The sequence below is a fragment of the Ursus maritimus genome, unplaced genomic scaffold, assembly GCF_017311325.1.
Source record: "Ursus maritimus isolate PB19 unplaced genomic scaffold, ASM1731132v1 scaffold_19, whole genome shotgun sequence".
In the NCBI taxonomy this organism is placed as follows: Eukaryota; Metazoa; Chordata; class Mammalia; order Carnivora; family Ursidae; genus Ursus; species Ursus maritimus.
In genome coordinates this window covers 422,823-438,173 of record NW_024424341.1, presented here as the reverse complement: position 1 = coordinate 438,173, position 15,351 = coordinate 422,823, and the positions used below count along the sequence as shown (strand labels likewise).

Genomic DNA, 15,351 nt, shown 5'->3' with positions numbered 1-15,351 from the left:
CTGATTGAGCCAGCCGGGTGCCCCAAGAAAGACATGGTTTTTAAGTAAACACATATATTTAACACAGACATCCTCAGAAAACTGAAAAGTATTAAGAGAAATTAACATGGTCTGAAATAATACAAACTGTTCTCCACTGTAATGTATACTCGTGAACAAACAGGAGTGTTTTGTTATGCTCACTCGAAACTTACTTTGGTTTTGGCGTAAATGACACACCGTACTGGTTTCAGGTATGCGACCCGGCATTCATGCGTTCAGGTGCAGACTGCTGAGTGAGCCTGCTTAGTATCTGTCATCACGCAGACATTTATCACATTCTAAGCAAGTCTTAAATAAAACACTGATGATTCTAACACTGATATTCTTTCTGCCGCCTCTCCCTGACATCAAGTGCTCCGTCAGGTTTTGGGACTCTGAGTGAGCCTATGGCTGATCTCTGCGCAGGCCACGGTTCTGGAAAACAGAGATGCTGGCTAGTTAGGAGTTCTGTGATTATGCAGCAAACATTATCCTGTCCTAGCTGTTATTGGGCTATGCTTTTCTTTTAATTATTTATTTGACAGAGAGACAGCCAGTGAGAGAGGGAACACGGCAGGGGGAGTGAGAGAGGGAGAAGCAGGCTCCCAGCGGAGCATGGAGCCCGATGTGGGGCTCGATCCCAGGACCCTGGGATCGCGCCCTGAGCCGAAGGCGGACGCTTAACAACTGAGCAACCCAGCTGCCCCTGGGCTATGCTTTTCCTAACTCAACAACCAGCCCATACTTATAGGACCTAGCATGCTAATTTTTACAAAGTGTTTTGGGACATAACTTTTAGCCCAAAACACTATAAAATCAATTTGCTGCTGATACTAATTTAAAAAATAAGGCTGTGTGTCTGAGAGGGCTCCAAACACTACTGTTGACTGTTGTAAGTGGGATTTCTTTGAAGCCAACACCCACGGCACCAGCTGGAGGACACCAGTCAGGTATAGGTACTGAATGAGCAGGCTCTGCTGTAACGGGCTGTCTTGCAAGGAAGTTCTGGGAGGCTGTGCAGAGCACCCTCCCACAACTTCGAGGTGTCCATCCAGGAACTGCTGGCCACCTTGAGTGCAGCTCCCAGGGGCATTGGGCATTAGCTAGCGCTTTCAGTGGCCCTTGCAGGCCCAAGTCTGGGACAAAAGCCCTGGAGCAAAGCTGTGGCTGTGGAATTCTGTGCCCAGGATAAGGCCTGTCCCTATAGCTACTGGTTTTTAAAATGCCCGAGCCACCCAAGTCTTTGTATCAGGGCCCCTGCTTAATAGTTGACACCGTTCATTCTCCTGTCTTTCCCAACAAGAAAGCTGAGCCTGTCCCCAGCGGGATTTCACATCAGAACCACTCTGACCTCACTATTCTGCACCCTCTTCAGAAGCTGTAAGTGTGTGGAGTATTCAAGCACGGGATACTGGAGTCTGCGCCTGGCATGGTGTGCACTGGAGACCAAGATTCTCCCATTACAGCCTCACTCTCTTACCGCTAACTTGATTCTGATCAGTGTTTCTATTTTCAGACCTCTGTCCCCCAACCAGTGACCCATGGCCACATCTTAACTATGAGTGGCTAGAGCTCAGGTGGAGATGTGGGTCAGGGCAGATGGAACTGCAGGAGTCTGGCGGGGGGGAGGCTGTCTGTCCAGAAAGAGAAATTGGGGGGTAGGGATAGGTGTGTGTTTGAGATTAGTACGAGCAATGATCCACTGAAAGGCGTCTGAGAAAGACATGGGAGGTGCAGGCTCACATTCGATAGATTACATTCAAAGAAAAAGGTCATGGGCCAAGGCAAGTGTTTATTCCAGTGTTTTCTCCAGCATCGCTCTGCTGCAGTGACGCTGCCACAAGAGACTGTGGGTTCACGCTCCAGTGCCACTCGCAGACAGTGACACGAGACGGAGGAGAATCCCTCTCCAGGTTTTCGTGAGGACTGAATAAGGAACCACCCCTCTTCCCTCTACTGCACTGCCTTCGCCACACGCGCTCCTAGCGCATCACAGGGAAGCAGAGCTGTGTGTCGTTCTCACCTTGTGCTGGGCGCTGGCGCTGTGTTCTGTGACCTTAACAGTGAGTCCTCCCACCTCTCAGAAGGGAAAAGTTCAAACAACGTGCCAACGCCTCGAAACCTGTACTAACGTGGAACCCAAGCCAACTCCACGGCCACCTTCTCCGTGACTTGTCACTGACCCTCCAGTTCGTGAAAGTGGCAGACCACAGAGACTTTAAACTCCACCTTCACTTCACAGACAGATACCACTTCCAAGTTTGTGAGAAGTGCTTTCACTAACAGCCTTGCATGTGCTAACAGCTGTTGCTAAAGCGGGGCTGATCTGGCCCTTGTTTCCTCACCGGGCAGACAGGGCCAGGCTTGGAACTTTCCATGTAGGCTCAGTGCGTTTGTCTGAACGGACTGCAAGGGCCCTGTATATCACACCGGTTCTGTGTCCCTGCCCAAACCCGTAATCCCTCAGAGCACCTCACCCCGACTTTCCTAACACGCACGGGTGACTCAACAGGCCAAAATCTGTATCAGCAGCCTATTTACTTAGGGACGCACACAGGCCTCCAAATGTCTCATTTTGTGTCATGACTTCGAATGTTGACTACGTTTTATTAGGAAGAAGCCTGGTGTTTGGGGCGACGGTGGGAAAGAAGGGTTCCTGGGACGTAAAGGCGGTTTCCTAGACTCGCCCTGGAGAACAGGAGACGCGGGGGCACGGGTCATGGAGCTGCCTCTGGCTACTTGGCATCTTTGTATGCCGCTCGTCTTGTGCAGGCGGCAGTCTGCAACCGGACCCGCATTCTCAGCCCCAGCTGCCCGCCCTCAGGGAAGGTAGCTGACCCCTCCGCCAAGGAGAGGCGGTTGTGCGGCACTGCGTGAAAACGCCCGTGAAGTACTTATGCCCCGCTGAGAGCAAACGCGCAGTGTCAATTCTGTGTAAAGAAAGAAGCACAAGAGGCGCTGGGTGGCTGGGCGGGGGGGAAGCGTCTGCCTTCGGCTCAGGTCATGATCCCGGGGTCGTGGGATAGAGCCCCCCGTCCCTCTCCCTCGGCTGCTCCCCCTTCTTCTGCTCTCTCGCTCTCTTTTCAAATAAGTAAATTTAAAAAAAAATTTTTTTTTTAAAGAAAGCAGCACAAATGTTTGAAAAGGATGGAAAGCACGAAGACCGGCACGCGGAGGCGACCTTTTAGAGTCAGGGGCACGTACCGAGTCCCGTGACGTGCGGACGCAGGAAAGACTCCGCACCTAAAGCGCCACTGCTCTCCCCTGGCCTGGGCGTTCCTCTTTCGGAGCCGCGGAGTCCCGCAGCAGCCCGCCGTGGACCCAATACGGCCCCGCGTCCGGAACGCGGCGGGCGAGACGCGCCATATTCGCCCAGGGCGAGGAGGACGAGCATCCGTCACTTCCGGGACCCCCGGCTCTGATTGGCCAGAACGCTTCGGCGCTTTTGATTGGCTGAGCCCAGTACCATCCCAGGGTGCCTTGCGGCGCCCGTTCTTTTCCGCTGGCCGTTCTCCCCCGGAGGAGGTGAGTGTGCTGGATCCGGGCGTCTTTGCCGGCGTGGCGTCGCGTCGCATCCGCTGCCATCCGCGGCCATTCGTGGCCATCCGCGGCCATCGGCGGCCATCGGTGTAGGGCTGCTCCGGGCGCGGCCGCAGACGGAAGAGGGCCGTGGCCCGGGCCCTGACTCGCTCCCCGCGCCCCCACGCCCGTAGGCAGCAGCCATGGCGCCCAGCCGGAATGGCATGATCCTGAAGCCCCACTTCCACAAGGACTGGCAGCGGCGCGTGGCCACGTGGTTCAACCAGCCGGCGCGGAAGATCCGCAGGTGAGCCGCGGTGCGGGCTGCTGGGGGGGGCCGCACCCTCCCCTGCTCGATGAGCGAGCCGACCGCTGTGTGTGCGCAGGCGCAAGGCCCGGCAGGCCAAGGCCCGGCGCATCGCCCCGCGGCCGGCGTCGGGGCCCATCCGGCCGATCGTGCGCTGCCCCACGGTGAGGTACCACACCCGAGTGCGCGCCGGCAGGGGCTTCAGCCTGGAGGAGCTCCGGGTGAGTGCGGGCGCGGGGCGGGGCGGGGCGCGGGGCGGGGCGGGGCGCGCAGTCCGTGATGACAGTCTCCGGAATCGCTGTACTCCGTGATGAAAGTACGCGCGAACCCTTTTCCATCTGACGGCTGAGCGGCCCGGCCGCCGCCCGGCGCCGCGGGCCCCGCGGGGGCTTCATCCGTGTGTGTCGGGCAGGTGGCGGGCATCCACAAGAAGGTGGCCCGCACCATCGGGATCTCGGTGGACCCGAGACGGCGGAACAAGTCCACGGAGTCCCTGCAGGCCAACGTGCAGCGGCTGAAGGAGTACCGCTCCAAGCTCATCCTCTTCCCCAGGAAGCCCTCGGCGCCCAAGAAGGGCGACAGCTCTGTGAGTGCCCGCGTCCTGGCGGCCCGCCTCTCCTCGCCCCCCAGCGGGAGCCGCGGGGCGGGAGGGGGAGGAGGCCCCCGGAGGTCGCGGTAGCTGTGCCGGCGCCGGAGCACGTGGGGCTCTGTCTCAGTGATGGCCGGCTGTCAGCCACGAGCCGGGGTTTTCCGTGTTTACCCGGAGTGTTCTGTTGTCTAAAGTGCCTCAGATAGGGAGGACGTTCCTCCAAAACGTTGCCGAATGAAGTCGAGGGTGCCCAGCGGTGCCGGCTTCCTAGGAGGTGGGGTGCGGCGTGGCCTCCCGCCGGCGGCTGTTGCTCTGCCTTCCTCCTGCGTTCCCACGTGGGGGCTCTGGCCTGTGCTGCTGCTGTCAGCGTGGGGGGACGGGGACCCAGGCCCACCGCGTGCGTGCAGGAGTAGGCGGGGGCGCCCGGTCAGAAGGGAGGCTGTAAGCTGCAGCCCTTGGGTGTTGGAGCTGAGCCCAGGTGACTCCCTTCTCCCTACAAACAGGCAGAAGAGCTCAAATTGGCTACCCAGCTGACAGGACCAGTCATGCCCATACGGAATGTAAGTGGGGTGTCTGGAGGATCGGCAAGTCAATGTTTTTGGGGTGGAATTTGGGTTGAAGTGTGGCAGCCAGGCCCCGTGTGACGTTTTCTGGGTTTGTGAAAAAGAAGCCTTTAACTCTGGGAGGAACATTCTCCTGCATTCTTAGCACGTGGGCTCCTTGAGGGAGGGCCTTGCCCTCATCTTTGGGGCCTCCCTTGTCACGTACACTCAATTCCCAGCATTTGAAAAGGCCAGACCAGGTCACTCTGGACACGTTGGTGACCTTGCAAATGACTGGGCCCTTGAGGTTCTTCTGGCAGGAGAGGTGGGCCCAGGACTGCACACATCTGAGGTGGCTGCTTCTGCCGTGTGTTTGGGGTGACATTCCAGGGAGGGTCATTATAAACTTTCCTTGGCGGTTTCAGTGTGGCCTTTCAGTGGTGGGCGGGCAGACCTGCTACCTCCTCCAAGGCTTCTGCTGACATTAGATCCTAGGTAAGGGTTTGACACCCCATGTGCTCTGTTCCAGGTCTATAAGAAGGAGAAAGCCAGAGTCATCACAGAGGAGGAGAAGAACTTTAAGGCGTTCGCCAGTCTTCGCATGGCCCGTGCCAATGCCCGGCTCTTTGGCATCCGGGCAAAAAGGGCCAAGGAAGCTGCAGAACAGGATGTTGAAAAGAAAAAATAAAGTGCCATTGGCAACTTGTGATACCTGCAGTGTCCATGTGATGGCGGTCTCCTCTGAGGGCTTGGGGGCAAGAACTTGGGGAACGTGTGTCCTTCCTGAGGGGACCTGGGACCTGGCAGGAGTGATGCCATCTTTGCAGGGCAGCCCCAAGACTGTTGCATCTTACTTTCTATGCTTTAGGACTGTTGATTGAGTAACACGAGTACTCTTCTTGTGGAGGTGTTGCAAAGAGTGATTGTTAACCAGAGTAGTTTCCGGGTACTTGAGCATGTTGGGGTTTGGGGCCAGGTCTTCCTGGGCCTGTCTGCACTTGTGCGTGCAAGCTCTGGTGTGGACGGCTGGGGTTTGGCTGCCGCGAACCCATCTGCAGGCTACTGTGCCTGTGTGGCAGCTAGGCAGAGCCGGGGCAGCCTCGGTGCCTACGCCAGGCCTTTACCTGGATCCCTTGTGGCAGCGTGGCACCCAAGTTCCTTTGAAACCACAGCTTGGATTCTCTCCGAGTGAGATGCTGAGATGGGGCCCCAGCAGGGCCTGCTGTGAGGAACCGCTTTGGGGCGGTTTGGGTTGGACCCCCAGCCCTGCAGGTGTAGGTCTTTACTAACCGTGAATGCCTTCTGCTGCGCTGCTGGTGTCCTGCACCTGGTTCCTGTTTGGAACCAAATCCCAAGTATGTTTTCGTCTAATAGATGATTTGGAAGGCTTATTTACTTTTCTCACAATGCGGTTTATGAGATACCAATTTCCATGCTCCTTTTTTGCGTTTGGAAATGGAGGGGTGGGAGCCTAAGCTGCCTCCATGACGATCCCGGGCAGAAGGAATGAGGTGGAGCTGCCTGTGGAAGGCCCTGTGGCCGTGGTTCCCACTGGTTTGTGCTAAAGAGCTTTTAAGGAGCTGGATTTAACTTACCCGATGGCAGGTGGCCAGACCCCTGGATGCAGTCTTCACTGGTTGAGCCCAGGCCTCAATAGGGCAGGGCAGGGGTCCCCGTGCTCCAGCCTCCGGTGTGAGCGGAAGAATCAGTCACGTGCCTTTAGACATTGCTTCACCTTCATCACCTGCATGCCCCGTTTCCCTTCTGATGTTGTGTTACCAGAGCGAAGGGTCCTTCCGGATGCAAGGAGCACCTGGAACAGGTCGGCACCCACTGGTGAGTGAGTGTGCTGCAGAAAGGCTTGGGGATGTGCTTTAGGACTCTGCTCACTGGGTTGTCCACGCTTCTTGGTGGCTGCCCTTCTCACCATGTCCACTGGTGGCAGCACCTCTCCTGGGTCACCTTGACCAAGCCGCTTCCCGGAGTCCCTTCTACTCCATCACTCAGCTCAGTGCCATGGATGTTGGTAAGCCGGACGGGCCATCTGCTGAAGCCAGGCAGGAGGGAAGTCTGGTCTTGTGCACCTGGGGCCTGTGAGCCAACAGGAGGTTCAAGGGGGCTGTGCAAGGTGCCAGGGCCCAACCACAGGGGTCCACTAGAAGCCCTGGCCTGAGGCTGAGGAATGACTCCCCCCTGCGGTCCAGAGTGCTCTTGGGGGAGGTCTGTAGGTGTTTGCATCAACCGGGACTGAGCTAGGGTCCCTTATGCGAGTCATGCAGGACGGGATTATGGATGGAGGGCTCAGCTGGCATCCCCTGTGAGCTGTGGCGCTGTCTGGGAAGCAGCGAGTGTCGGCCCTACCCGTCCTAAGGCTGAGTAAGTCTTCCAGCGAGGTGTTGCTGACCAGCGTCCAAACCCTAAGTTCATGCTGGTGCCCTGGTGAAGCCCTGGCTTGTGACCAAGACCTTGTATCTGGAGAGACGCTGAACTCACACTTGGTAGGGATGCGGGGGCTGGGGGGCTGCTTCCTCTGTGTCTGTGTGTCTGCTCCAACTCACCAACGCCAGGGTGACGGGGTCCTCTGTCCACTGGGGTAGCAGGATTCCAGGGTGGCCTTGGGATCCCGGCTTCTGGAGGATTTCCCCTTGAGCATGGGCAGAACTGTGCCTGAGAGAGGTGGCTCCTGACCCTGCCATGTGTCTGGCAGGGCCAGCCTTGAGGGAGCAGCCACTGGTGAGGGCCACAAAGCAACGAGAAAATGGGGCCTCCGTCCTCTCTGGGTGAGGAACTGGATTCCACCAACCGAGGCCTTTGCTGAGATGCGCCTGAGCAGGGAACCCAGCTGTGGTCTGCCTTCATCTGTGTGCGTGGTTAATTGGAAAGCCAACCCAAGTACAGGCACTGTTTCCTTTATCCCTCTCTGCCTCTGGGTGGAATCCCATCAGCGGGCGTGGGCTCCTTATGTGGCCACCGCCCCTTTGAGAAGTGGGCGGGGGTCAGGACGGTCATCTGTGGATTGCAGGTGCGCTTTGGGGTCAGATTCCCAAAGTAGCTGCAGGTGTGTTTGTTAGCAATGCCCACGGCGGCCAGTGGGGGTGCTCGGGCTGGAGCTGCCCACAAGATGGCCCACGGGACACTTTTAAGTCTTTGCCCGTTTTCAGGTCAGCCTTGCTCTGATAGGAGTTGCAAATATTATTTCTCAATTTCGTGTTTATTTTTCTTCTTTCTACTGTGATATTAAGGTTTTTCTGTAACCTTCCCGAGCTGTCTTTTCGTTTTTTGATTATCTTAAAGTTACCATATGGTATTTTTTACTCTGGAGAGAACATGTACGGAGGGTGCCACCTTCCCAGGACAAGTTGCGTTTCACATCTGTATCCTATAGTTGCTTTGCTAAAATATCTACAATTGTGGTATTTTTATTTATTTTTTTAAAAGATTTTATTTATTTATTTATTTATTTATTTGAGAGACAGAGAGAGACATGGTGAGAGAGGGAACACAAGCAGGGGAAGTGGGAGAGGGAGAAGCAGGCTTCCCGCCGAGCAGGGAGCCCGATGCGGGGCTGGATCCCGGGACTCTGGGATCGTGATGTGGGCGGAAGGCAGATGGTAACGACTGAGCCACCCAGGCGCCCCGGCAACTGTGGTATTTTTAAAAGGAAGAATTAAGATTAACACTAATTTCCACTTACTTGAAACTGTTGTGATTTAGAGGAAAACTTCCGTTGTTTTAGATTACATAGGCTTTCCCCCACTTAACTGAACTCAGCTCGAGCCAGGGAGTGGAAGGGGGTACGGGTACGTGCAAAGGGCTAAGGGCTCTTCTTTTCTGGTGTCTCACACATTTGTTTTTTCATTTGTAGGAAGTTGTACCCATTATATTTTCTGTTATGGTTTCTGGGTTTATTCATTTTCTTTTTTTAAGTTATAGAAGAAAAGTATGCTCTTTGTTTTAAAAAAAAAGGGGGGGGGAGAGAGAAAAGCATGAAGAGAAAAGTGTCTCTTTTCCATCTCCGCCCTCCAAGCCCCAGAACGACTTATGGTTTATGAGTTGTTCTTGTAGAAACACCTGGGCCTTGGGGCCCCCAGGTGGCGCTGTTGACGAAGCGTTTCCGCTCGGGCCAAGCGCTCAGGCTTGTGAGACCGAGCCCCGTGGCAGGCTTGGGACTCTCTCCCTCTCCTTCCCCTCCTGCTTGTGCTCTTGCTCTCTCTCTCTCAAATAAGTAAACAGATCTTTAAGGAAGAAACAAATCATTTGGGCCTTTCGTTGTGTTGTGGGGGCTTTTGTTTTTATGCTGGCTCCGTCAGAAGAGTACGTGGCTCTTGATCTCAGGGTTGTGGGTTCAGGCCCCACATGGGGTGTAGACATGACATAAATAATAATAAAAAGCACACAGAATCTCACTGTGTTAGCTGTACCGTATTGTATCGTGCCTGCCCACCCAGGTCTCCCTCATTTCTCTCCCATGTCTACAGAGGACCCCGTGAAGGATGGGTGACATTTGATTTAAATAGTCCTCTGTGGGTGGGGAACACTGGAATGCTGCTGTTTTTGTTTTTAAGATTTTTACTTTATTTGAGAGAGAGAGAACATGAGCAGTGGGGCAGGCAGGGTGGGGGGAGCAGAGGGAGAGGGAGAAGCAGACCCGCCACTGAGTAGGGAGCCCGACACGAGGCTCCATTCCAGGATCCCTAGATCGTGACCTGAGCCGAAGTCAGACAACTGAGTCACGTAGGCGCCCCTGGAATGCTGCTGTTTTAACTTGTATTTTTTATTTGTTTATGAAGCTGAACCTCTCTTCTCATATTTGCTGGCAAATTATCTTTTTTTGTGGTTCATCTGTCACAACCTTTGTCCATTTTTCTATTGTGTTGTTTGTCATTTTCTTGAATTGTAGTAGCTCTTTGCATATTAAGGAAATTTGCCTTCTGTCATATGTTGACAGATATTTTCCCAGTTTATTCTTTTCCTTTTGAGTCTTACTTATATCTTTTTTAAAAAATCTTTTTCAAGTAATCTCTACCCCCAACATGGGGCTTGAACTGATGACCTTGCGATCAAGAGTCAGATACTCTGCCAACCGAGACTCGCTGAGTCTTGCTTCTATCTTGAGGGTATGGGCTGGAGAGGGGATGGGGTGCTGTCTTTTAGGAGACAGTGTGGTAGGAAGTACCACAACTGGCCTCTGCAGTGGTTATTCTTTTTGGCTCTTCAGCCTCAGAATTCACATTGGGAGTTTGTTTTTGGGTCTTGTGAGAAGCAGAGCTCACCTCTTTTGTAGGAGCCGAAGGCACTTTATTTCCTGCCCCACCTCCTTGCAGCACCCTGGCCACGTTGCAGGGCCCGTCCCCTGTCCCAGACGGGGTCTCATCCCTGGTGACGCAGCCTCGGCACCCTTGCCAAGGGCTTGGGGTATCACCCCCACCAGTTCTAGGGGTTTCTCAGTGTTTGGTCCTTTGTGGCTCCCTCAGCCAGAATCAGTACCCTGTTGCTTAGCACAAGACCAGACGTACCGAGTTCACTGACCCGAGTCTGGCTCTGGGCAGGCCTGGCACTGGCCATCCAGGGGACGTCCCTTCAGCAAGCACCAAGTACCAACGAGGCACTAAGAACAACAGTTGGGCGACAGTTCTGGGTCACGGGAAGCAAGCAGAGCCCGATGATGGGCAGACAGACGGGCAGGTGGGCCAGGGACAGTAGAAAGTGTTGTGGAAGGAGTTACGTAAGGACAATAGATGAGGGGAGAACAGACATTCGTTCACGTATGTACTCGGCGCCTACTGTGTGCCAAGCGCGGTCCCAGGCTGCAGGGCAAGCGGTCAACAGGCTGAACAAACTACATCCACCCTGGCCTTCCCAGGGTTTTCTGTCTTAAGGGTCTCCAGAAACAGGCTCTGGCGGACCCCCTCCCCGCTCTCCGTCGTGTCCTGGGCACATGTCTGCCTCACAGGTCACTGAGAGGGGACGTCAATAATGAAAATAAGGGGGGGGGCACCTGGGGGGCTCAGTGGGTGAAGCGTCTGCCTCTGGCTCAGGTCATGATCCCAGGGTCGTGGGATCAAGCCCCGCATCGGGCTCCATGCTCAGCAGGGGGTCTGCTTCTCCCTCTGCCCCTCCCCCCACTGTGGTCTCTCTCTCTCTCTCTCTCTCTCTCTCTCTAATAAATAAAATAAAAAGAAGGGGCAGGCTCAGAGTCCCCTGACAGCGGGTGCCAGCCCCTCTTCTTTCTCCCTTAAATGTGTCTTCTCCATGTGGTCTGGGATAGGATGGAGCAGGGGTGCAGAATACATATCGAGCACCTACTGCATGCTTGGCCCTAGGGGGTGCCCTCAGGATGGAGCTGAATGACTCCTCCTCACGGGTAAACTAGAACCCAGAACGCAGCAGCTCCGAAGGCCCGGGCATTGGGAAGGGCTGACCCAGACAGCCATGCAGGGCCCTGCCCGGGGCTGCCGGCGAGGGCCAGCTACCTGTGGCCAGGCTATAGGAGGACTGGTCCGGGGCCTGGAGAAGGGCCGTCGGCATAGGAAGAGAGGACTGGCCTTCCAGAGTCTTCTCCAGACCCCCCTCCTGGGAAAGGCTCCAAGTGCGGGCCCCACTTCTGCGTCCACCTTCTCAGGGCCGCACTTCCACAACGCTGAGGTCCAGGGCACTTGGTTGCTGCTGGAGAGCCGTGTGGGGCAGGGAGAAGGTGTGTGTTAGACCCGGCTCCCCACTCCCCAGCTGTGGGGCCTTAGCTGGGCCCCCTCCTTTTCACACCTGTTTCCACAGCAGCAGAGGGACCCCGAATCCAGAGTGCTGGGGGCACAGAGTACAGCACAGCACCTCGTTAGCTCCTGCCCTTCTGAAAATTTCCCCAGAGAGGGGGCTGCTTTCTGGGGAGGAGGAGACAAAACTGGGTCAGTGATGAAAGGGACAGGAGACGGCGGCAGTGTCAAAGCACCATCCAGGCGGCTCGTACCGAGAATATCATCAAAAGCCCCCGGAAGAGTCAGGCGGGAAGAAAACCAGGACGTCCAGCCATTGGAGATGCCAGCCCTGTGGACCCTGCTCCTGCCTGCGCCCTGACCCACACTGCTGTCACCCCCACAGGGACCCTGCGGGCAGCTGTGTCCTCATGGTCTCCCTGCTCCTGCTCTGGCCCTGCGGTCCCCACCAGCTGATGTCCATGCCCTGGTCTAATGCCGTCCCTTACATGTGTGCTGGACCCAGCAGCTTCTACCTGAAAAGAGCAAAAGCGAACGTCAGGCTGAGGTTAGGTCCCCCAGACATTGGGTTGCCGTGGCTCCCTGTGGGTTATCTCTCTCTCCCAACCTCCTTCCTGCCCCACAGATCACCTGCCCTGAGGAAGCAGGCTGCTGGGGTCCCCGGGGCCAGGTGGTCAAGTGCTCCGTGCCGTCACAGTTGACTGACTTTTCAGAGGTGGGGGGGACAGCAAAGCCACTGAGACACACTGAGGGGCCAGGATGGGCCAAGGAAGACTTGAGTACTGCATTCTGAGCAGAGTCGCAGGGTCCAAGTAGAATCCTAGCTCTGTCTCTGCTGTGTGACCTCCTGCAAGGCATCAGCCTCTCTGAGCACGCATGGTCTTGTCGTTGATAAAACAGATGACGTCACCTGCCTGGCAGGCCTCAGGGACTGAATGTGGGAAGGCACCAAGATAAGGGACACAGTTCCCTTGGAGGAGCAGGGGTCCTATCAGGGATCCTTGTGTCTGACTGTGTTTGTGTTCAGGGATGTCTGCGTGTGTGTCCATGTCATGTGTGTGTCTGTGTGTGATATAGGCAGGTTTGTGGGGAGAGGGAGGAAAGTCCCATCAACCCGCCTCAGTCCCAGCTCTCTGACGCTATGATGACCGGTGGCCACAGGTCGGAGACCCAGCCAGGACCTCAAACCTGTGTGTTGTCCCAGCCAGGGTGGCCCTTCTGGATGCGACGGTCTAATTTCTAAAGTAAGATAAATGCCAAATCCTGTAGGAAAACAATCCAGTCGAGAAGGTTGCAGATGTTCTGAGATAAAATAGCATTTCTTGGGAGGAAAGAAACAAAGGAAGAGGGTAGGTTTGCAACCAGCTTATAAAAAGAAGCACCCAGCCAGACGCGAAACTCCTTCCCTTTCTGAAAATCCCGTTGGTCCCCCCGCCGCACCCCTGCTCCTACAGTTTCTACAATGTCCTCGCGCCTTCCCAAACAATCTCCTGGCTTGGCCACATGAGGATGCAGGACCAGGGTGGGAGGGTGTGGAGGCGCCCCCCCCTCCTCTCAGTCCCACCGCAGGGACTTGCCCTCGGCCAGCGTGCCACTCACATGGGGGTGACTCTGCCCTTGCCCCCACGCTCCAGGTGCGGGGACAGAGGCGCTGAGCGGTTCTGGAAAGTGCTCGAGGCCAGTGCTGTGGGGGCGAGCACCCAGGAGCTCAGGGAGGGGTGTCGGAATTGGCTGGTAGAGACCGCTGGGGCTTGAAACGTTGGTCGTCTGAGGCAAGGATGCTTCCTTGCTGCTCTAAAAATTCGCCATTTGGAAGCATCCACAGGCCAAGTGGGAGTTAGTCAAGCACATTAGGAATGGCTGTTTGGATCAGCCGCTCCCTCCCTCCGGTGGCCTGGGCTGGCCAGGTGCAGGGGCGAGGCAGTGAGCAGGGTGACATCACACTGATGTGGCAGACCAGGGCTTGGCAAACACTTTCTTAAAGGAACAGCCAGTCGGTATTCCAGGCTTTGTCACAGCGACTGAGCTCTGCTCCGAGAACAGAATCGCACAGACAGTATGTGAACCGACAGGCGTGACTATGTGCCAATTACACTTTATTTACCAAACAGGTGCTTGCCAGACTGGGCCCTGGGGGGCTGAAGCTCCCCGGGGCCCTGCCGTAGGCCTGCCTTCTCTGAGGTGGAATGTCAGTCTGTGCCGGTGGCGAGTCACCCAGCAGACACTGCCTCCTCACAGTCCAGGAGGCGGGAAGCCCAGGGTCGAGGTGCCTGCGGCCCTGCCCCCCCACTCGCTGCGTCCTTGTGTGGAAGGGGCAACGGAGCTCGTGGGCACTGAGTCCATTCATAAGGCCCCACCTCCTCACTCCAGAGCATTGGGGCTTAGGATTTCAACACACGGATTTGGGGGAGGGCCACAAATATTCAGTCCCTAGCATGGAAGAAGGCAGGCCACAAACTGCTGTTAATAGCAGAAGAAAGAACCCGGTTACGCAACAGAAATAGTTTGTCCAATGAGCTCACCCAGCAAACATGTACTGAGCATGTGCGAGGTGCCAGGCACAGCCCTGGCCCCCAGGACCCAGCTGTGAGCAGGAGCAGGTGAGGCCCTCATGCTGGATGGTCTGACGAAACAGGTGCAGCCAGGACTCAGACGCCGGAGGCAAATTTGAGAAGTAACCCAAAGAGATTCTCACGGAACAAAGGCTGGAGGGACACACATCAAAATGTTAGTCGTGTCTATGTCCGGATGCTGGGATGGTCGTCTCCACGCGCTCCTCCACACTTTGTAAGTTTTCCACAAGGAACATGTGATTTAATTGCCGTATGACCATAACAACAACATGTATGAATGGGGGTGTCGTTCCCCTGAGTCTGGCTGCTGGAGCTCCCCCTCCCCCACCTTCCTGGCCCTCCCTTGACCCCAGGGTCCTTGTGGGCTGGTGGGTGAGCAGGGAGTCCTACCACCTGGCTGCTTGTTCTGGGGACTCAGGAACGTATCACAGATCTGGGTTACAGGCAACCTGGCTTTTTCTTCTGTGGTTTCTTTCCATTAGGGCCGTCCGGAGCCGAGGCCCGGGGTCGCCCTGGGGAGGCAGCCACAGCCTGTGGGTCTGTGGCTGGAGACCCAGTGGCTCCATTAAAATCTCTGGACCTCAGAGAACTGAACTCCGAAACTCTGAATTCTCTTTCCTCTGTCCCCATCAGTGGAAGTGCCACCTGTTACTGACGGTGGTGCTGCGTGTGTGAGGACTGTACCCCCACGGCCAGTTGCGTGCCCCAGGGCAGGTTACTGAACTTTGGGATGTCCCTTTCCCTCTGTGTGAAATGGGGCTGTGGTGAGCGTCACGTGGCTTCACACCACCCCGTCCGGCAGTGAGCGTGCGCCGTGGAGGAGCAGGGGGGCCACGGCCGACCACATCCAGCAGACTTTGGTGTCAGCTGCAGAGGTCAGGTTGAAGTTGCACTTGGGGGAGCCAGGCCTCAGCGGAAATCCCCAAGGCCTGGCAGACCAACAAACCAGGCTGGGAACACCCTGAGCCTTGCTGGAGATAGGAGTCCGCCTGTGTGGGGCTTGGTGGCCCACCTGAGCCCAGTCCCTGGCCCGTATTTCACACTCTTATCCCCATGGACGTTCAGAGGCCAAGGACCCTCTCTCAGGGTG

At 56.1% G+C, this 15,351-nt stretch overlaps 1 protein-coding gene and 1 non-coding gene across 2 annotated transcripts; both read left to right on the top strand.

Annotated features, from left to right (window-relative positions):
- The first annotated feature begins 3,431 nt into the window (after positions 1-3,431).
- Positions 3,432-5,689, top strand: RPL13 (ribosomal protein L13). The gene is made up of 6 exons (XM_040633144.1): positions 3,432-3,546; positions 3,735-3,847; positions 3,927-4,068; positions 4,260-4,433; positions 4,940-4,996; positions 5,508-5,689. Exons 2-6 carry the CDS (start codon positions 3,744-3,746, stop codon positions 5,664-5,666), a joined length of 636 nt encoding a protein of 211 aa, XP_040489078.1. The 5' UTR covers positions 3,432-3,546; positions 3,735-3,743; the 3' UTR covers positions 5,667-5,689.
- On the top strand, positions 4,125-4,206 carry LOC121103592. The gene has a single exon (XR_005835839.1). It is a non-coding gene; the product is annotated as a small nucleolar RNA MBII-202 (small nucleolar RNA).
- Positions 5,690-15,351: the final 9,662 nt, after the last annotated feature.

Excerpts from the sequence above, each read along its gene's own strand:
- RPL13 (XM_040633144.1), top strand. The coding sequence starts at position 3,744 with ATGGCGCCCAGCCGGAATGGCATGATCCTGAAGCCCCACTTCCACAAG. Across the intron at positions 3,848-3,926 it reads CCGGCGCGGAAGATCCGCAG|GCGCAAGGCCCGGCAGGCCA; the intron begins GTGAGCCGCGGT and ends GTGTGTGCGCAG. Across the intron at positions 4,434-4,939 it reads CCAAGAAGGGCGACAGCTCT|GCAGAAGAGCTCAAATTGGC; the intron begins GTGAGTGCCCGC and ends CCCTACAAACAG.